Source organism: Fistularia commersonii, chromosome 9 (assembly GCF_037954325.1).
Source record: "Fistularia commersonii isolate RoL2024-O1a breed Wild chromosome 9, RoL_Fcom_v1.0, whole genome shotgun sequence".
Taxonomy (NCBI): Eukaryota; Metazoa; Chordata; class Actinopteri; order Syngnathiformes; family Fistulariidae; genus Fistularia; species Fistularia commersonii.
In genome coordinates, this window is record NC_141292.1 from 5957312 (window position 1) to 5979769 (window position 22458).

At 37.6% G+C, this 22458-nt stretch overlaps 2 protein-coding genes across 5 annotated transcripts in view; one reads left to right on the forward strand and one right to left on the reverse strand.

The window, feature by feature from the left end:
• The window catches only part of astn2 (astrotactin 2), a 269469-nt gene extending 264061 nt beyond the window's left edge, over positions 1–5408 (forward strand). For all 3 annotated transcript variants that reach the window (XM_086152123.1, XM_086152124.1, XM_086152125.1), the window contains 2 exons: positions 331–514; positions 3619–5408. In XM_086152123.1, coding sequence (XP_086008249.1) covers positions 331–514; positions 3619–3856 — 422 coding nt within the window. In that variant the 3' untranslated portion in view covers positions 3857–5408. The remainder of the gene's footprint in view (positions 1–330; positions 515–3618) is intronic.
• A 9740-nt stretch (positions 5409–15148) lies between these two features.
• Positions 15149–22458, reverse strand: part of pappaa (pregnancy-associated plasma protein A, pappalysin 1a) — an 82314-nt gene continuing 75004 nt past the window's right edge. For both annotated transcript variants that reach the window (XM_086152128.1, XM_086152127.1), the window contains exon 22: positions 15149–15554. In XM_086152128.1, coding sequence (XP_086008254.1) covers positions 15450–15554 — 105 coding nt within the window. In that variant the 3' untranslated portion in view covers positions 15149–15449. The remainder of the gene's footprint in view (positions 15555–22458) is intronic.

Genomic DNA, 22458 nt, shown 5'->3' on the forward strand with positions numbered 1-22458 from the left:
TTCCAATAAATGATGTTGTTTTCTTTGTGTTTCGCACATCCTCTCACATAATTTAGTCTGATTAGGCAAAGGAATCGCCTTAAACAAAAAAAAAAAAAAAAAAGTATGTTGAAACTATACATAAATCAATCTATAGCAGTTAAATTCTATTTCCTGTTTCATTATCAGCAATGGGAATGTATAGAGATAGATAGATAGATAGATAGATAGATAGATAGATAGATAGATAGATAGATAGATAGATAGATAGATAGATAGATAGATAGATAGATAGATAGATAGACATATTTGCTTTTCCTCACTATCTTCATATCATTTATCCCCTCTCAGAAATAGCAGACAAAGTATACAATTTGTACAACGGCTACACGAGTGGCAAGGAGCAGCAGATGGCCTACAACACCTTGATGGAGATCCCTCCTCCGCTGCTATACAGAGTCCAGCATCACTACAATTCCCACTATGAGAAGTTTGGAGACTTTGTTTGGCGGAGCGAGGATGAGCTGGGTCCCAGGTATCAACTCTTGTGTAACTCAATGTAATTGCAATACAAGCTTAACCCTCATATTATGTTAAGGGTCAATTTGACCCATTGGGTCAATGGGTGAAATGGGTCAAATTGACCCTTAACATAATATGAGGGTTAAAATGTGTTGGAAAAGTATATTTCTCTGCTATATCTTGATGTATGTTGATGGCAAAGCATTGTTTTCTTGTCAAGGCTTTTTTTTTGCGACCTTTAGTACCAATATCTTGAGGTTTCTTACATAACAAGAGCCAGATATGTTTAAACCAGTGCATTTTCCCATGTTATGGTCCACTCCCTCCTGTAACTTGACATTACAAAATCACTTTGTCCTCGTCCTCGGGTCCCCCGATCAACAAGTCCTTATAGTTTTAAGGAAGTGCTCAAGATCACCTCGAGGTTACTGTAATCCCTATTGCTGTAGGGATGCTATGACAGGTAGGGGAACCCAGGCTGCACACCATTTCAGTCAGCAAACACTAAGTTAGCCAACAAAACCATTTCCTACTGTTCTCTCCCAAAAAAAGGTCTATATCTACAACACGCCAGCCCAAAATCCCATTAGCCGTAGGTAAACCTGCGTTATTGGGACACCCCATTGATACCTGCTCTTTGAGGCCTTGCAGCTGCGCGGAGACAAAGGGAAGCTCAGTGACTGATAAAAGTGTGGTAAAGGAAGTGTGACTAGTACCTCAGAACAAAAATATTTACGTATGCAAGTCTTACGAGGCAGTCAGTTTAGCGCTGATGAGAGCAATACAAGTTCTTGAGTTACAGCCGCGTGCTTTGGTTTGTCCACCCCCACCGCCTTGAAGCGCTCCTTCCAGGCCATAAATAATATAATAATTGTGGAATATCTTGGGTCAGTAGAAAGATTATGCTTCTCTCTGATTGGCGTAGGGGGGTGGGAGGCACGGGTTGGCAATTGGGACCTAATATAGGGATCAGGGTGGTCGGATGGTGTGTTTGTGTATGTGTATTTGTGTGTGGGAGGCTGGAAGGGAAAGGGGGGGGTCTTTTGGATGAGTGAGCATGGATTATTTACTGCCTGGTGTTGGCAGAGTTGAGCCTCTTTGTGGTAATTTACAAGCAGCCTCTATTGGTGGTGCCTTTTAAAAGGTAAAGGAATGGCCAAGTGAAATGCAAGCACAGTCAGCACTACAGGAACTGAGAGCCCCAGGAGCCCCCAAAATGTCCACTAGCATTGTTACAAGTGAACACTAGCTCCATTCATAACCGCATTGTTCTCTGGATATACTGCAACACCGGATTACCAATATTCTTTACCTTTGCAGATGTATTTAGTTCTACTCGCCAGCACTGGCCTCCCTGATTTTATGTTGTTTTTGCTTCTGAGCTGCATTCCTTCAACGGTTCGTGTGTGTCATTATCGTGCGCCGAAAACCCTTGCATAAGTCTCACGACACCAAATATTAGTCTTAGTAACCGTCTTAGTGGCAGCCTGGATGTTAATACTGATATTTTGTGCATGGGATTCTGTGTTTGCATGTGTGTGTGTTCTTATTTTCCCCGCTACATATTACATCAAACGTATATATTGCTTTCTTTATTCACATGCTACCGAGACTCCCTTGATTATGTGTTTGGTATTTTGTTGTTTCAGACATAAGAATTTAAGGGAAATGAGAAAATGTTTCCCCACTTTTCAGCAAATAAGTGAAAGGATGTCTATACTCCTTACTTAACTAAAGACAGATGTTGATGCTCAGCAGACACTGCTTTTCAAAACAAATGGAATTTTGCCCTTCTCCATGTGTGTTTTTCTCATTTCGCTATCCACGTGAGCCTAACAACCTTGAATACGAACTATAGGTATGTTCTGTAGGTGTTCCTCTGTTTCGCAAGTTACCGGATTGAGCTGGCATGCAGCTCTTGTTATCTTCCATCGCAGGTCCAAAGCCTGAGCGGGAAGACAAATGTCCATCGTTGTGCAATGTTCTGCTCCATCACATCGGCATCTGCTGAATGAGCTTACAATTGTTCTGGCCGGTGTAGTCTCTTTAGACCGATTCGTTTTTTGCAATATGTCACTCAAAAATGCATATATTAAAATTGCATAAATGCGTTTGTATCTACTCATTGGGTTTTTGGCAAAATTAGATATCCATAAACACAATGAAAACGGAATAGAACATAAGGTCTGCAGTGAGGAGCACAGAGCTTCACATCTAAAATACTATTTATGCAGATTCGTGTTTTTAGGTATGGCACCAGAAAAGGGTTATAAATGGCTTATTCGATTACATGATCGTGACTGTCATAGTTGATTTGAAAATGTAATTTAAAACTTGCACATCACCAATGCAACAGTCGGGTAACATTAACAAATATTGGGGCGACTGTGGCTCAGTTGGCGGAGTGGGGCATCCCTCTGATCAGAAGGTCAGAAGTTCAATACCTGCCTTCTGCGGTCTGCGTGCCGAAGTTTTGTTAGCCAAGACGCTGAATCCCATATTGCAGCAGATGTCCTGGTTTGCACCTTGCTTGACAGTTCTGCCGCTATGGGTGTGAGTGAATGGGTGAATGCTTTCCAGAGGAAAACACTATTTTAGTTGAGGCCATCTATTAATTTTAGATTTGTCTATTTGTCACTTTACAGCAGATCTGGACATTTTACGGCCCGCGGGCCACATCCCGCCCATTGTGCTTTTTTTAACTATTTTCTTTGAATATTTTAGTGTTTTCAATCGATATCGAATTCAGAAACTCCTTATTTTTTCCTTTGGTTCAATTTTGTATGGATAATTACATACAAAATAATGTCGGTACATGTCAAAAAATGTAAATATTTAAATTTCAATTTTCATTTTGTTCAATTTACATGATACCTAGTTGGCTCAGGCATAAAAATTAAATCAGATATGTGGCCCGCCAGCCAAAATAATTGCTCACCCCTGCTTTACAGGATATTTGCAATTATGTTTTTTTTTAATTAGCAACATTCATTCGTAAAAATTGGATCTACAAATTTTCAAAAGACTCACTTGCAGAGTATGATCAAATAAAATATTTGATGGTTTGTTCAGCTTGTATTTTTTTTTTTTTTTTTTTTTACTTTTTTTCTCAAATAGAAAGGCCAACCTGATTCTTCGGAGAGTCGAGAAGATCAGCCACTACTGCCGGTCGCTATTGCACAGCACTCACATCCAGAGTCGTACAGACACCATGGCGTACGTCTACTGTCGGAGCGAGGAGAGCCGACCCCCCAGCAGTACGTGGCACGGTTCTCTACACGAAAGTCGTACCACCTGCATTGAAAAGCTGATTTCAGTTCAGCGCAACACATACAGCAGCACCAAACTGCGATGAGACACTAGTATGGAGATGAGCAGCAAAATTCTTTTTTATTTTATAATTTTTTTTCCTGCAAGACGACACCATCGATTGGATGCACCTCGTCACGTCACTCTGCAGCAGGTGCCTGTCAAGCGAATGGTGTGCTCTGAAAACCAGGATAGCCTAAGAAACCTCAAAAATTCACTGGACATTGTGTAAAATCAATTGAAAAAAAAAAAAAAGAAAGTGTGTGGCTTACTTTATATCAAGATGAGGGATTATAACAACAACAAAAAAATGAAGAAGAAGAAAAATATGAACTGCAAAATGCCAGCAATTGCACACATCAATGAAACCTGCAGTGCAAACATGTAAGATATTCTTCAGCCAAAAGATAAACTTGTTGGCTTAAATACTTTGAATGTAATATTGTAGTTCCTTTTTTGGTGCTTGATGCTTACTTGGACCACTTATAGGTGAGAAGAAAATCAGAAAAAAGGAAATATGTAGTGTAATGTATTTGCCTTTATTACCTTCATTTGCAAGGAGAAATGATAATGTTAAAGCCATTTGAGTATCACCTTCGTGTTTGCAGGTTTATTTGCCTCATGGATTTAGAAAGTTTAATAATGCTCTTGTAATTTATTTGATGAAATTTACCTACAGTAGCGAGGCTTTGCATTTTGACATGATTCAAAAAATGGTCCGTGTTGAGCCTGTTTGAATTGTGCAAAGATAATTCACCGGCGCATCAGTCCCATATCATATCCAAAAATAAATTTGATTTGTAGCTAGATTCAAAATCCAGGAACCTTAACACAAATTTATCATGCTTCCCAGAGGACAATAGGAGTTAGATATCTTTAGATTGGATGGATACGTGACCAAACAGTGCTTGTACAATAGACAAATTAATACATTAATAAATAAATGCAGAAAGACATACATACGTATCATTCTAAAAAATACAAAAATAAATGAATGACAAATGAACGAAATTATAAATAAATACATTCGTAAATACGTACATAAATTAAAAACATGCATAATAATATTGTCTCCAAATTCAACCCGCCTATAATGTAACTTTAAGTTTGATCTCCTCAGTTGTAAAAATGACTTTTATCATCTTGGCAGAGGCGCTAAAAATCAACTGATATGATCCGTAAATTGAAAACAGTATTATAACTCAACATGACCTCACCTGTCACTCACCTTCTGAGTGGATTAGATGAGTATTTGAAAGGTTCCAGTGTCGGTGTATTGCACTGGTTTTGAGGGAATACAGTATTTTGTTTGGGAATTATTAAGTAAAATAATGGATACTCATATGTGAAGAAACAGTGATTGTGGGGCTCACTTGTACTTACCTGTCTGATGTCATTATCTTCATGGCTATGACTGGTATGATGGGGATAAACTATGCCTTTTTTTTTTTTAATATTTGCACCCCATGTTTAATACATTGTAATAATAAATTATTATATTGTAAATTCTGAATTGTAAAAATGGACAAAATGTATTATGTGTCTGATTGTCTTTTTTCTGAAGAATGTGAATTATTAAAAATGTATATACATCACAACATATTTCTTTCATCACTATACGAAAAAGAAAAAAAAAATCATTTTTATAGAAATGCAAAAAGTAAATCAGAGCATACCCTCACTTGGAGGGCTGGCGGTTGAATTCCCTGCTCCATCCCTCAGATATTGAAGTACAACTAGGTACAAGATTAAATGAAATGTTCTTTTAACAGTAAGTCTAGACAAGATCTTAACCTTAATCTTCATCTTGTACTCTGCATTTAAGATTTAGGGAGAAATTGCTGCATGTTTATCACAAGTTTCAAATACAAGTTAGCTATTGTGTTTCCACAATTAATCTTGTTTTTAATCCTTTTAATGCTAGATTAAAAAAAAAAACAAACAAAACATTACTTTTCAGATACATTCATATCTTTCCTCACAATACAAACCAATGCAAAGCCATGGAAAAAAAAATAAAAAATCCAAGAATCAAAAGCATGTTTCAACACAATAAGGCTCATTGTCCTCTCATATCCCATTTGATACTTCAGCACTACTCTCTCCCTCCTTGTTTAATTGTGATTGCTCGTCCTGCGGTGTATTACCCTCATATCAGAGGAAACCAAAGAAGTGGTTGTTGACGCTTCAACTTGAAAGTGCTAACACATGTTGGAACACCCACGTCCAACACCAATTTTATTCATGGCTTTACAGTCAGTGAGCTGCAGCATGTTTTTTTTATTAAAACATGTAGAACTGAAATTTGTGATTCCTTAAATATTTACATTATCATTATCAAAAACACAATTTGGAGTCACCTAAGGAGTAGGGATTTTGCTCTAGTTGTTTTTTTTTTGTTTCCAGCTAATTTTCATACATACTATGAAGTATCACAAAGAATCCTACTTAGCTGGTAACCTCATAATTTTTCAGGTCCTAATACATGCCATTGAATCAGATGGTCATAGTCTTTGTCCCACACACACACACACACACACACACACACACACACACACACACAGGAGGTCATACACGCTAACGCTCATATGCGCAGGTAACATGATACATAGTCCGAGCGGTGGCTTCACATTTTTCCATCTATAGCTGCTACCACGGCAAGAAAAACAGCAAGGCAGCTGAAGAGAAGAAAGAAGACTGAAAATGGCAGATCATAATGTAAACTTGATTTTTTTTTCTTTTAAACCTGATTATTTTATTACGTGTTTTTGTAAAAACAAATTTTGCACTGTGATGAAGGCGGGATGGAATTCATTCAACACATTTTCAGCATATGTTTGAGTTTTTCGGTGAGAACGAAAAAAGTTGGATTCATCCTGGAGAGAGTTTCTATTTATTTATTTAGTCATTTATACAATGGAAAAATATAGGTATCATAATTCAAATTAAAATGCATTAGCAGAATGCTTTTTCATTTTCAGAGTGGGGCGGCATATTTTGACTTATAACTAAAACGAACAACAAGTAATCCAAACTGCATTTTCATTTTCTTCTTCCAGACTGCTCATTAGGTGACATAATCCAAATTAAAAAGCGAAATACATTTCAGATTTAATTTTCAAAACATACCCCAGCACATTGTTATCAAATTTCAATTAGAAATGTCAGTTTTGAAAATTAATATGCCTGAGCAGAAATGCTTTTCCATTTGAATCATAACTAAAATGAGAAATACGTTATCCAAACTTCATTTTCATTTCACTTTCTTCTTGAGATCGCACATTTTATGACACAATTAAAAAGAAAACAAAAAGAACACTTCTTTCTCAATCCCAGGTCAGTGGCCGACCTTGGTTTTCGTGGCTAGTTTAGACACCGCAACAGAGCACACGCTAGCCGAGGCTTGTTTGCATGCCATTTCCGTTACGCTGTCACGCAAAGCATACAATTACGGGACCCGTTCTTAACGAATGTGAATTGGATGCCGGTGACAGATTGAGCAGATTATAAAGAACTTGGCTGAAAACTCGCCCCTGACAGACATCGTTATCAACAACATTGTCCAAGGTAGTCTAATCGTTACCGACCATCAGCATCCCTTTGGATGAGACGGAAACATACCATGGTAACGGTGTCTGTTACAGCAGAGTATTCAGAAGTTTTGGTCCCGTAATTGAATGTTTTGCGTGATACCGTTAGGGAGCAACAGGTAACAGAGATCAGCAAGCAGATACACAGCTGAGAATGTGCAATAATCTAGTGTCCATACAAGCCACAAGGAAAAGGTCGGTCATTGACGTCACTCTCCTGCGCCGCTTGGGATTGCGAATACGAAATTGAATTTTAAAACCCTTCTCATTCTGAAAGTGAAACAGCATTCTGGTAATACATTTTAATTTCCAAATTTGACATTTGTAATTGGAATTTGATAAATTGCTGGGGGTATGTTTTGAAAATTAAATTTAAATAAATAAAGTCACGGAATGAGCAGTCTGGTAGAAGAAAATGGAAATGCAGTTAGGATTACTAATTATCCATTTTACTTATGAGTCAAAACATGCTGCCACATTTTTTTTAAATGAAATTGCATTCTGCTAATAAATTGTACTTAGATTCATGATTCCTATATGCTTCGATATCATCCTACTGTTGCTGATGATTATTATCATTATTGTCACTGTTTTTGTCATTATATAATTCTTTTTCTGTTGGCCCGGGGTACCTGGTAAAAAAAAGGGCAGGGAAATTAATGAACTTGATTCGTCAATTGGAATATTCAGAAAAAAATTTAAAACTAGCTTAGGATGTTGGTGGATTTGATCTACCTCTAGAGGATTATTTATTCATTTGTCTATTTCTTTGTATATTTATGATTATGAATATCCCTTTTTATTTACAATATTCAGACTTATTAACTTTTTCAGTCCTTCCTTTCAATTCTTTTCAGTAAATTACCTGTATTTATTTACGTTTTTATTTTTGCAGTTATAACAATCATTTAAATCAGCAAAGGTTACCATGAGGCAAGAATCCAAAGATAAATGTGCTGAATTAAATGCAATCTTTTTTTTATAATTGAAATGATATGAAGCTTAATATATTTAGAAAATTAAAACTTTACTTGTATTCATTTTCAAAAACATCAGTGAACGTTTCCATTTCATTCAATTCGATGTTATTGGAAAGTAAAACAGAAAATCTGTGCTGAAATTTACCACTTGACTGAAATGACCTTTTTCTAATTGTCAGTTTGTTTGTTTGTTTATTTAATCCCAGTTAAAAGGACAGAGGTGAGCAGATACCGACATGTTGTTGATATAAATAAATCAATACATTAAAAATAAAGAAATAAATAATCCTGCCATGTTAAAATAATGAATTTGGGACCGACTGATTTAAAACTGTACCAACTCATTTCCAGAGAACTGGAGCCACTGCATTATACTTTTTGTCAGCGGCCTCAAGAACGCAGTGAAATACCTTTTTTTTTTTGCGGTTCTACCCAATTTACCGCACAATCCAGATGAAAAATATTTACATTCTTCTGGAAGGGGAGAAATCAGTCATTGGGCTAACAGACAGCTATCCCCTATGAATTACTTTAATTTATATCATTAACTGAAGGTGGGCATGCCTCCCTGCATGTGAGCTGCTGGGAATCATTTTCTTTTTCCAACCCCCTCGACAAACTATTTCTTTAAGCTCAGATTCAGTTTCTTTCCAGTCATGCAACATTAAGTGCACTTTAAAAATCAGTAGCTTGATGTTCATTCTCACAAATTAGGCCATTAACGTCATCGGTGTGCCAGGAACAGAAGTCTCATTTCCATGCCAATGTGTCAATGATAGTATAAAGAATGTGTTCCTCTTTTATTTGCGTGTGTTTAAAATAAATAAATACATTTTTGAAAAAGGAAATAAATAAATGAATAAGAGTCTGTGATAGACTGGCGACCCTGAATGCAAGATAAGAGGCCTAGAAAATAAATGAACGAATGGAAGTGACACAAAAGTTCAAAATGCATGGGAAGGAAAAATAACTGGGCTCACACTCCCGGCTGTATGTTCACTTTAACCAGTGTTTTATTTCTACACAATAAATGACAGCAAAAATGAACATGATACACATCTTTATGACTCTTCCTTATGAAAATATAGTACACATCGGACATGTTTAGCCATGTACCAGAGCACCAAAAAATATATATAATTGCAACTGTGAAAACAAGAGAACAAAACTCAACGGAAAATATAAAAGTCCAATCTGTTGTATATGTGCCTGAAAAAGTGCATACTGTATCAGAACCCAGGAGAGAGGAGGCCACCAGAGAGAGGGAGGAACGACTGTGTCTGATGGCTACCCTTTACAGTGTCGGTGAAGTTCTCAGCAAACTCAAAGGCAAAGGGGGTAAGACGAGGTCGGGAAGAATTAAAAGCGATCGGTGGGTACCAGTTTACTGAGACAAATTTGAAAAAAAAAATAAAATAAAATAAACTCGCTGGATAATAATGATTTTATTCATCTTGACAACTAATAAATAGTTTATAACTCAATGGATAACTTCATGGTGTAGATGGTCGACAACAGTGCTTCTACTGAGCCATTATGAACAAATAAAAGCTGACAGTGAGTGGCGTGGCAAAGCATCACAGGGTTTTTTTTTTTGTTTGTTTTGTTTTTTTCTGTTTGTTTCTGTGTTGTAGGTGATACTTTAACACAATATACAACATATTCACGGTTCATCTCTTTGTATAATATTTATGATAAAAATCAATGCGAGAGCTACTGCCAAACAGTTAGTACATTGTTTGCAAATACAATCATTATTGAATATTATTATTTACATCTTAAAATATATTTGTTGAGCGATCGGGTACGAAACATTGCAGTAATACCACTAGATATCCACGTAATATGTAAATACACTTGTTTTTTTTTACTTGTTTTTTTTGCACTTCCCACTTAGAAAAAAAAGGACAATTCACCTTTTTTTATTTATTGAGGGATTAGGAGACAGACATAAGTGGACTACTCTATAACCAGAGGCCTGTGAGAGGTACTTCATTTGTTACAATACACAAAGAAAATGTCTTTCAACAAGATGGCACATCAGTATTTTTTTTTTCTCCACAATGATCCGAGCAAAACATTAGGGCTTCAAACACTCGTCCATAAACTTCCCGTCTCTTTGTTAAGGTTTCGGTTTTTTTTTTGTTTTGTTTTTTTTGTTGTTTGTTTTTTTTAGACAAACGACAAATTAGAAACAACGCGGCGAAACCATCGGCGGAGGGTTGCGGAGGAAAATATCAAAGCCTTTCAGAAAGTGCTGCAACGGAAATCATATTGCTGTGTGTGATAAGCGAGGCTCTAGGTGAGGAGAGTTGTGTTCTTTCAGCCTAACTTCAAAAGGCTCTTTAAGCTGGGCAAACATCCTCTCTCATTTTCACAGGGCCTGCTCGACACTGGCGGCCCTGTGCAGGCATACCTGACAGTGACAGATGAGGCAGTGTGTCAAGGAGTTGGGGGCGGGGGGGGTTGGGGGGGGGGTGGTCGGAGTCCCAGAGAGGGATGTCTGCCACCCCCGGGAGAAATTCTGACTCACTGGCCTCGGCTCTGTGCCAGTTAGCGCTGGCAACCCTCGGCCAAGGGGGCAGCCTCGGTGAGTACACATTTTCACACCTGGACAAATAAGTAGACAGGCCAGGAAAAGCAGCCCACCCATCCATACCTCACTCACTTTGCACCTTATATTTTCCTCCCATCCAAGAGCACTCTATCTGGGGCACCAATGGTTGCCTTCTGACCTCCTGCACTTCACTGTCATCTCCATTTCCTCTCTTTTTCGCTTCCCTATTTATCACCGCGCGCGCTTGTTCTCAGCACGTGCGATGTTTTGATATTACGGATTTATATAGTCGATTCTTTTCCCACAACTCTTTTTCATGTATGGCTGTTTATTTAAAAAAAAAAATAAGCAAAAGAAGACAAAAAACTTTACATTCTGTTTTAGAGGAAAAAAAAAAGAGATACACTGCACTCTGTACCATTTACACTTGCGATGAATCCTCATTGGACACAAGCAGTGTCCATCTACACTTTGACCAATGAGACGGATTGTTCTGTGGTTGTGGGCGTATGGGTGGGTGTGTGTGTGTGTGTGTGTGTGTGTGTGCGTGCGTGCGTGCGTGTGTGTGTGTGTGTGTGTATGTGTGTGTGTCTGATCAACGCTTGACAGCAACGATCACAACAGAACGTTTCTGTAAGAACAATGTAAAAAATAACTTACATGGACATTAAATATAACTTAAAAAAGTATAACACTCTCAATAAATAGTTCTACTATTTACACCATTGTTATGAGACGCAAAAAAGAAAAAAAAAATTCACTAAAATACCAAAAATATAGAAGCAGCAAACATTACAGGCATGAGGTACAGCAAGGGATCCTGTGATGACTACAGTATAGAGGTGATGTCCTCATTCAATGCGCATTCGTATTTGTCCTTCCTTTAATAGTTTGCAACAATTTATTGGTACCTTATCAAATATAAAGTTTTTTTTTTTCATTTTAGTGTTATTATATTTGTTTGATTTTTTTTTAAATTTTTTTTTAATTTTTTGTTTTTTTTTCACGTTGACCTGCTGTCCTACTTTGTAGCCTTTCACCCCCTTCTTTTTTTTTCTTTTTCTGATAACAATCAGTTGTCGCATCCAGACGCCGACTGAAGATGCCAATGATTGCGAGGAGGAAACCCGGAAGTAAGTCAAAGTTTGCTGAAGCGACGACAGGTTATACGGCTGAGTTTACGCTACGAAAGGAAGTAATCGATGATACATTTTTCTGATTCATCCCAACAGCTGCACTGGCTCTCCAGTGACCTCGATAGCGAATAATGAACCACAGTACTGCATGTTATTGGCATGGTGTGCTCGCAGGTCAGTCTCTTCTTAAAAGTTAAATGTAAAGCAGCAGTATCTGGAGTACTATTATTACATATAGGTGGATATTATCAGGATAATACATGCCTTTTTTCTTCTTTTTTCTTTAAATAAGGACTTTGATTTTCATATAGAACTTAAATGTTGATGATGCAGTCTTTAGAACGTCCTTACCAAGTCTCCGTTTTACATAAAAGTCTTGGATGAGTTTCTTCAATTATGCTAGCCCTCTCCTTTGACCTCAAAATGACAACTTTCTATTAGGATATGTTTTGCACAAATATAAGAAAAAAACAATTAGCTGTGGGGCCAGACATGTTGTTTGTTTGCTTTTTTTTTTTTTTTTTTTTTTTTTAGTTGTTTCCTTCAGTGTGTAAAAATGCATTTCTGCGTATCGTATTTGGTGGGATTTGAAGCCTCTTTGGATCTTGGGGGGGGGATGTGGGGACGTGGAAATCTCGATAATAAAAAGAATATGCAAAAGGCGGTTTGAGTTGAGGTGAAAAATCTCGGGACTAAAGACTACTGAAATGTAATCTAATAGCAAAACATGGAGTCGAAATGATCAAATATACAGTTTGTTTCAGATCACCATTCCAACAATAGCAGCTTCCAAACAGTCTTTTTTTTTGAAAGATATACTTCTTTTCTTCTTCTTACATGGCAACTAAAAAGTGCAGAAACTGAGGTCAATAATACAAACACTGATTAAATATGACATTTTGTGAAAATCAAATACATGAAACAAAAATAACTTTTTTTTCAATGATTCTATTAATCATGAACATTTAGTAATATTTACATAATATAATGTTTTATTTGGTGGAGCATAATACCTTCTGACTTTCTCTGCATGGTTTTGTCTCCTTTTTTCACAAACATTGGCCTTACAATGAAATTGGTCTTCCAGCTTGTGCAGCTTTGTGTGTGTGTGTGTTAGAGAGAGAGAGAGAGAGAGAGAGAGAGAGAGAGTGTGTATGTGTGTGTGTGTTTGTGTGTACGCGAGTGTATGACATGGACACTATAGCATCCTAACATGAGACAAAGGGTCTTTGCCGTTGGCCCGGATGAAATGAAATGTCATAATCATGCTGATTGTAGCCGCAACTACGGTCACGACTATTTTCGTTAAAGCAGCAAAATGCGGGCCGGTGAGCCAAGCAGCCTTCATTATCCAAAATGCATGAAAAAAATAATAGTGTGTGTATGTCTGACATGGAGTCATAAAATACATTGATCTTGTAGCAGCCATACTCTAATGAAGTAAATTGGTGGGGAAGGACACCAAAGTTCACAATAATCAAAAGTATTTATGAGTGTAGTTTTCACGGCAGAGGAAAATATAAATCTTAGTACGAACAAACACCCAGCAGAGAATCTCAAGGACCTTTGATCATATAGCAACAGCACATGCTGTGTTGACATCCAAATGTTATGTACTACATTGTTGCCTGCAGACCTACCACTGAGGGGGTCCGACACTACCGGGAGGGGATCAATCAAAGATGGACGCGTGAGTGTGTGTGTGTGTGTTTGTGTGTGTGTGTGTGTGTGTGTGTTTGTGTGTGTGTGTGTTTGTGTGTCAAATGCAATTTCATTCCACCTACACTCACGCTCATGAAGACTTGTAATTTATATCCAGCCCTTTATGCCTGTACTCTGGTGTGACTGTGCTGTGCAGTACTGTGCGATCAAAAAAGTCACATACTCTCGACAAGCATAGACTACATTCTTTACAGGGACGGGAAATTTTTAATTTCAGTTTAACCCTTTTTAATCTTTGTTTTTGTTGCTTGAGGTGCCAAACGCCACAAGGAAAGGAGTTCAAACTGAAACCAAAATTCCCCAATCCCCAAAGTGAGGTGTTTTGAATGACATTCTTTAAGTCGTGGTCAATATATGACGTTGTATTGATCTTTGCCAGCTTGGACGAGTGGGAATGAAAACTGAGGTTCTGGGGTTTTTAAAGTTATTAGTGCATTCTGTGACGTGGTCTTGTCAAGATGTCATTTTTCTACTAGGTGAGCTGAAGGTATACCGTGTGTACTAACATGCATGTGACTGAATGTTGTCAAGAGGTACTGTAAGCAGCAAGGCAGACAAAGCTGTAAAACCCTTTAAGATATTATGTGAAGATGACAAGTAGCAGCAAGATAGTAGCAGAAGCCATGCTAAAATGTTTTTTTTTTTTAGTTTTTCAATTTTTTTTTTAATCGATATGCATTCTGAATTTCACTCCAGTCTTTCAAAATGTGGTTGTTCAATAATCCCTCGACAGCGTCTCTGTCCGTCTGTTTCACCTGTATCTCTTTTTTTTTTTTTTTTTTTTTTTTAGTGTGTGTGTTTGTGTGTGTGTGTGTGTGTGTGTGTGTGTAGGGGGGGTTGGCTTTGCGTTGAATCTGTGACTTGATACCGAACAATATGGCTGCATCTTTCCCCACCAAAACATGGTGCCACCTAGATACCCTCTGATGTGCCTGTGAGGAAACACATTTCTACTAAAAAGGAAAGAGATACAGAATGTCTGACCAATTCGAACCTCATGCCATCGATGTGTTTTTTTTTTCTTTTTTTTTATACAATTTTTTGTATTTTTTTGCCTGTTGTTTGTATTTTTTTTATTTTTTGTTCTGATTTGTCTTGATATCCTTCATAATTAAAAAAAAAAAACATAGATCCAACAACACAACCTCCCACTTGCACAGTTTGATTCACACATGAATCATGTAATTGTGGAGCTAGGGCACAAAAAGTAGACACTAAAGCAGCACAAAAAGGAACGGAAGTCATGCTACCTAGGCATTTTGTTTATATTTGTTTGTTGTTGTTTGTTTGTTTTTTTCCCATAGAACTGCTTGTCATGTTTTGTTTGTTTTTTTTTTCTCCTGGCTATATATCTTTTTTTTTTTTTTTGAATGATGGTATCACGGGGGGGCGAGGGGGGGGGTTACTTTCCTTTTAGCTGAGAAATGAAGTTTTCAGTGAATCTCATGAGTCCCATCTAGATCTTTCTGTGACGTGGAGGCAGAGGCATTTCAGCTGGTCGGGGTTGCAAGGATGAAGAGGTATGCCTGTTAAGCAGCATGTGCAGGAAATTGGAGGCCGAGAGGAGGATGAAGGAGTGTGTCTGCCTCGGCACACTCTGTTGTGTTGGAGCAAGGGTCCCGGGATGTTGAACAGAGGTCCCGCTGCCAGTTGGTCACCCCAGGGAATGGACATTTTCATTCTTTCTGTTCTCTATAGCATTGGGATCCCGACAGGAGCACTCATCCCGTATGTCACAAGACATGGGGAAAGGAATCACCTGCGTGCGAAAGACAAAGATACTCATTTAGAGTGGTTTATTCAGTGCAAGCAAATCTGGGTTGACAAATGTAGCTGACATCGAAAGCTAAAAATAATTCCACAAGCGGGACTATGGCACTAGAGTAGACCGGAGTTTTCAATGAGGCCAACGATTTAAATTACATTTTTCATGATATCAAAATAAACATATTTGTAATATTTTCACTGATGAAACATTACTCATTGCACATTTTTCTCTAATATCATATCTATTATGAAACTCATCAACAATCTCTGTTTCTCATTTTACATTTAAACCCAGTCATCGATCAAAACCCGTTTGAAGTTGAAGTGGCATTCCTATCCTTTGGCTACTTTTGTGCAGAGCTCAATGACGCAGGCCCAAAATCATGCTCAACCAATATAGATAAATATCTAAAAAAAGAAACATACATCTATTTTTTATTTGTAATGTTGCAACAAAGTATGACTGCCAACATCTGTCTCGCTCAGATCTTTGTTGAAATAGAAATAAGAACAGCAGGGGTGAATGGGATGGAGAGTCAGTTTGCAATGATTTCTGTTACAATATCTACTGAAGTTCACACTTAATTAAATATTTAGCATGGCAGCGTCGTCTTGATTTTATATTTTTAATCTGTAATGATTTCTTTTATTTCATGTTATTTTATTTTATTTGTGATTTTTTTTTTTCTGTGATTATTTTGAGGTAAATACAATAATTTTCACATCAGTTACCATAGCAGGTGAAGCTATTGTTAACAACAAATTACATAATCCAGTAATGTTTTTTTTTTTCATAGTAATGATTTATTTTATTTCATTGTATTTTATTCATCTTCTTTTTTTTTTTTCACTTTCTGTGTTTAGAAAAAAAATAAATAAACGCTAAGTTATTGCCACATCAGTTGCCATAGCAGGTCAAACTGTTGTTCACAACAACAAAAAAAAAACAACTACATAATCCTGTAATGTTTTTTCACAACAAATAAGCTCCAGGTCAACTTAACTAGAGTCCCTAAGATAGTATTTCTTCATCTTCCGGCCTGTTGCCTGGACGCAGGGCAAAAAATTATTTGAAAAAGTAGTGTTTGAAACACTAGGAAGAAAATGAATGGGAAATTCACAACGGTAAACAAATGGAGAAAAGAGGAGGCAGTTACTTTTGTTCGAATTGTCCAATACAGTTCTTGCCACAGTATAAATGAAGGCATTAAGGTAAGAAATTATATTGCTGCAGTCATCATTTATAACGGACCCATTACAAGTCACAATTTGAAAAACCACAGGTATTGATATCATTGCTTAAGCGAGACTGCCGTCAAAGTCAAATTAATGAAAATAGAACGGCATGATCAATGGCTATTGCCCTCTGCCTTTGACGTCACTGGGAAATGTTGGCAATGTGTCACCGACACCAGCTGCTGCTGCCTTGTCTGCTCATCTCTCTAGGATGCCTGCTTCAGCTGCTCGGGTACAGCCTCCTCCAGGCCAAACAACGAGCACATGTGGTCCAAGTCATGGAAGGCAAACAGCAAACCAAGGACATGTTTGCATTTCTGCCCTGGTAACTGATCAGCTGTGGGGGCCTGCTGCCACTGTCATGACTTCTTTCTAAGGTTAAATGGTAAGCCTTTTGTTTTTTCTTTTTATGCTAAATCATTTTCCAGTATACAATGTACATGCAAAAAAGAATACCAGCCTCTGTAATCAAAACAGACACTAAGTTGACAGCATGTGTAATGGCTAAAGTTAGCCATTCGCTCAGGGCTATTGGTGAAAGCAATCTGGCTGCAATGCAAGGTCTTCTCTCCAGCAGAGGGTCAAAAAACTGTTATTTAAATATTAAGCAGACGCAGTATCCAGACTGCTTCTGTAATGCCATCAAATATATTGCATCGTGAGCTAATACTACTGGGGTTAGCCAGGCAATTACCAAATGTATTAGCTAAGAATGACTCCAAAATACAAGTTTTACATCCAGTAAATGGAAATTCATAACAATACATCATACTGTTATCCTGTGTACAAAGTATTGAATAGAACGTTTAACGCGCTGTCATAATTTTGGAAATAAACATTGTGCAATGATTTTCTTCTCTATCTATACTGTGCTCAGAATCATAATGGAAAACTATTACTTTTCGTTTCAATCAAACACCATTCCATGAATTCACATTTCGGGGAAATGTATTATAACCTTGTTTTACCAACATCTTGTAACATGACATGTTATTTTCCCATAAGACAAGATAAGATAAGATAAGATAAGATAAGATAAGATAAGATAAGATAAGATAAGATAAGATAAGATAAGATAAGATAAGACAAAGTTTATTGATTCCCATTGGGGTAATTCTTCTGTCATAGCAGCATAACAGTTATAAGTCTTGTCTTGAGTTATAAGTCTCAAGTTATAAGATGTCAATCAAACAAATACCATAAAATACCAGTTGATGATTATGGGATAAATTAAACAAAGAATATGAATTCTTCCCCCTCCGGATCTGCTCTACATTATAATATTGGGATAAATATTGATACTGTATAAATTAACAAAGGACAACACAGTAAACAATCAAAATGTGTAAATGTGAATAAATGTGGGTGCATAGTGATGCACTTTTAATTATATATATTTTGAATTGTATTATTTATTATCATTATGTTATGTTAAGTATCATTATTACTATTATTTTTAGTGTTATATCCATCCATCCATCCATCCATCCATCCACTATTGACCATGAAACCTACACTTAGGGTTGCATGTACAATTATTATTATCATTATCAATGCATTCCATTAGAATATTATACCAAAACCTATTTTGGATTTTAATGAGAATGAAATGCTTTTGAAAGAAATATGTTTTACTTTATGTCGCAGTACTAGCAGCTCATCCAAATGAGGAATGCTGTGGCCTGCAGATCTTTGGAGTGATGGTGGGGCATGGGAGTCACTGAGGAGCAGTGACGCAGGTTCCCCTTTGAAATGAGGTATAAAATAAGTTGTTTGTGTGCGAGGGTGTTCTTAATGTGAGGGCCAGGTGGGGAGTGGGCAGCGTACTTAGTCCTTTGAGAAAATGAGGCCTAGTATATGTGACGACTTTACAAGCCCAAGGCCGGACACGGTTGAGAAACAGCTGTCAACAGCATGACCGGTGTTTCTGTTGTGTTTTGGAGGGGACACGCAGCCTTTGCTTCAACCACCTTCATTTTTCCAAGCGTAGCAACATTTCTTTTTCGGTTTCACACGTTTACCTTGTCTCGTTTTTAGTGTCCCCCTTAGTTTACCTTTCTGTGCTACTCAGCTCCTGGCACACATACGCGCTACCCCTCCCACTTCCTCTCCCCACCTTACTTGGCCTCAAAAGCCATTTCTGTTTATCTCTCTATCTAGAGAATGATGGTGGGTGGCAAATTTGACATGGTTTCCTTTGACCTTGACCTCAAGGGTGGCTGGCCCAGCTGCCACATCTGGCCCTGACTGGAGGTTCTCTTCAGGGTGGCTGGGAAATGGCTGGCTGGCCTTTGTGGGCCCAGGGGCCCTCACACTGCCCTATATCCCAAAGCTGGGGGAGGACACCCTGAGCAACATGAAAGACCCTCTGAAGAACGTGGACCTTGTCAAGCCATCTTTCCATCTTGGGAAGAGGTCAAAATAGCACAAGAGTAGCTCTCATTTCTGAAGTAGGTGTATGTCAGTCATTCAAAAAGTCGTTTCAAAGCGAGAAAGTGTGTGAGCCAGCCATGGGTAAACCAGAGCTGGCTAAAAATATATATTCAAAGACACACAACATGCTATGATTAATAGTATGTATGCTAAGTGACAACATTCTTTCTGTCTGTAAAAGAAAAATGCAAAATAAAATTGGATCACGTAGCTTCTTTTGAATCATGGCTTGACTGTGGTCCAACTATAACTAAATAACAAACTAATAATCATAATCATAATAATGGGAACAATACACGTTGACATGTTGATGACAACATCGTCAAATGTGGCACATGTGCTAATCGTGAATATGAATCTTGCAGAACGTCCCGAAGACAGGAAATGTTTTGAAAAAGTGAGGAAGAAAGAGCCACTCAGGTATAAAATAAAAACACAACTGTGTTTAAGCCTCAGAAGTGCAAGCACTTTACATCAACAAACAGCCAAAATAGAGGAGTGTGTCTCCATGGGCTTGTAACTCCCCTTACCCAGCTGTGTAGAAAAGTGGTGCTCCTCCTTTCATATTACCCTTACCTCCTGGATTAAAGATATTTAGCACAACTAGTCTTTCCCTATACACAGGGAAGGATGCATTTAAGCTATTTAGTTGCAATTACTTTGCAAGGTATCTCAAAGAAGAATGACAGAAACAAAAAGTTGGAATCAACGCATCCTCCTAGGATGCCCTGCAAGGCTTCTACAATCAGAAATCATAGTTATATCCCATAATATAATTTATAATTTTAATAAAAAATATAAATCATTCCCTCTCCTTTTTGGATTTTATAGATATTAAGGGTCTGAAATATTTATGGTTTAGGATTAATAATATGCCCCCTTTTAAATCATTTAGTTGTGCCACAGTTTCTCGAGCCCATGCAGCTACAGAATTTATCGAATTGTTTTGGATTGCATGGACACTTAAACTGCAACTCTGATACATACATATATATATATATAAAGAGAGAGAGAGAGAGAGAGGGAGCGAGAGAGAGAGAGAGAAAAGGAAATAATATTTGCACCTGGAGGAAGCAGAGAGGTTTGTCAAAACACGAAACACGGTAAGAAAAAGAGTGGTCATCACGGACCATTGGCTTAGATGCACGCATCTATCATGAGGCTCTGCAAATCATGCAAGAAAGTGCTCATGCCAGAGTGCATTATAAAGTGGAGTGAGGGACTGGGAGGGAGCCCGAGACCCAATGACCTAAGCAGACAGGAAAAAAAACATACACACATATATATAAAAGTTGTTTTAGAGGGGCCAGGCCATATAACTATACAACTGTTGCATCTCAGAGAGGAATTCCTTCCAAAAATTGGATTGTGTGTGTGTGTGTGTTGGAGGGGAGGGGGGTCAAAAGTGGTTTCTCCATACCCCGGCCTGCTCTATGCCTCTCAAAAATTCAGCAAACAGCTTGCAACTATTAAGGGGTAGATCCTGTGGTGACCTTACGTGCAGCCAGTCCTTGCACTTTTTAAGCTCCTGGGGTAGAATAATACACAAGCAGACATCCAGATATCCTGAGAGGGAGTGTCAACAAGTGTGATCAAAAATGCAAAAATATCTCCTCACAGTCCCCTGGTTGGTTATTCTAAGGCAGTGCTGAAAGCATCTAGTGTTTGAGACTCATGTCCCTCTTAGGCTATTTACCTTGCCAACGATTATTGCTGCAACTTTTTGAATAGGCGCATACACACACACACACACACACACACACTCATAAACGCGCTCGCACACAAACACACACACGGCATACAAAGTTATTGAAACAAGTATGTGAAATGATTTTTTCTTTCCTCTTAACTGTTTTTTTGGTAGCTTCTAAATGGGAAAGCCATTTTGACGATATGCATGTCGATAAGTCACTGGAGACCCCGTTAAGGGCTGTCGAACAGATGTTTTGACAGTTTGTTTTATCGCTTAATAAGAATCGTGCAAAACATTATTAAATAAACATTTTCAAGGGAAAAGTCTAGCTTGGGAATCTAGAGAAAGAAGAAAAAAGAAAACAGGCGGGAAATATTAAGCCATGTAATTAAGTTTCATTTTTTCACAGTTTTTTTTTTCCTTTACCTAACTACCAGAGGGACAAAATGTAAGAAAGATGTAAAAAGGCTTTTGGCAGGGAAACAAATATTACGGCACACTTGGGGAAAACACAACGGCGCACCATTCCCAATGAGTCAGCAAAAGTTTTCTACATAAGTTATGTGTGTGTGTTTGTGTGTGCGTGTGTGTGTGTGAGATCATGTGACATGTGACATGTGACCTTTCAGTTTGACCACATTCAACATTCTTATCATATAATATTATTTAAGACAGAAACCGTATTTATATTTTACCCACTGGAAATTGTATCAAATGGTGGGTGCATTATTATTATTATTATTATTATTAACAACAACAATAATAATAATGATAACAATAATAACAACAACAACAACAACAACAACAACAACAACAACAACAACAACAACAACAATAATAATAATAATAATAGGAGGAGTATTAGTAGGGGTGGTTGTGGTGGTACCTGCCATAGAAAAATTATTTTGAAATAGAGATTTTTTTCATCCTCAGACACTTTTGTGCTTCTTGTGATCTTCCTAAATAGGTGGAACAGGTGGAAAACGCAAGCCAGATTTTTTTCTTCAAGTAATGCCAAGGGATAATATCTTCAAGTAGTATTTATTTGGACACAGTGCCCTGATGTTTTTGAGCATTGGACTTGTCTCCCACCGAATCAGAATGTTTTAGTTTGAACATTGTTTTGGCCCAGGTCATTTATTATGTGGTTTCATTTGAACAGATTTGTATTTTTTATGTTATATGAAACTCATCAAGCATTATATACAAGGTGATTACTAATAAGGAAATGCACCTATTGATTCCAATTCGGATTTCAGGCGAATAAAATGGGTAAAGGTACACATAAGCATAAAAATGCTGACAATAGTGACATTATCACTATTAACGTCAGTCCAATGTGACTTGCCCTCTCTGACATTTTAACCTGTGACAACTAATGGTTATGATCAAACAATTAATAATGACTACTTTACAGTTTTGCCGACTGCTCTCTGCTAATTTGTCAGACAAAGGAGATATAACAGATTTCTCCACCACCGAGTTATGTGAATCATTCTATTTTTCATACGCGGGTGTCAGAAATTCATAGTCA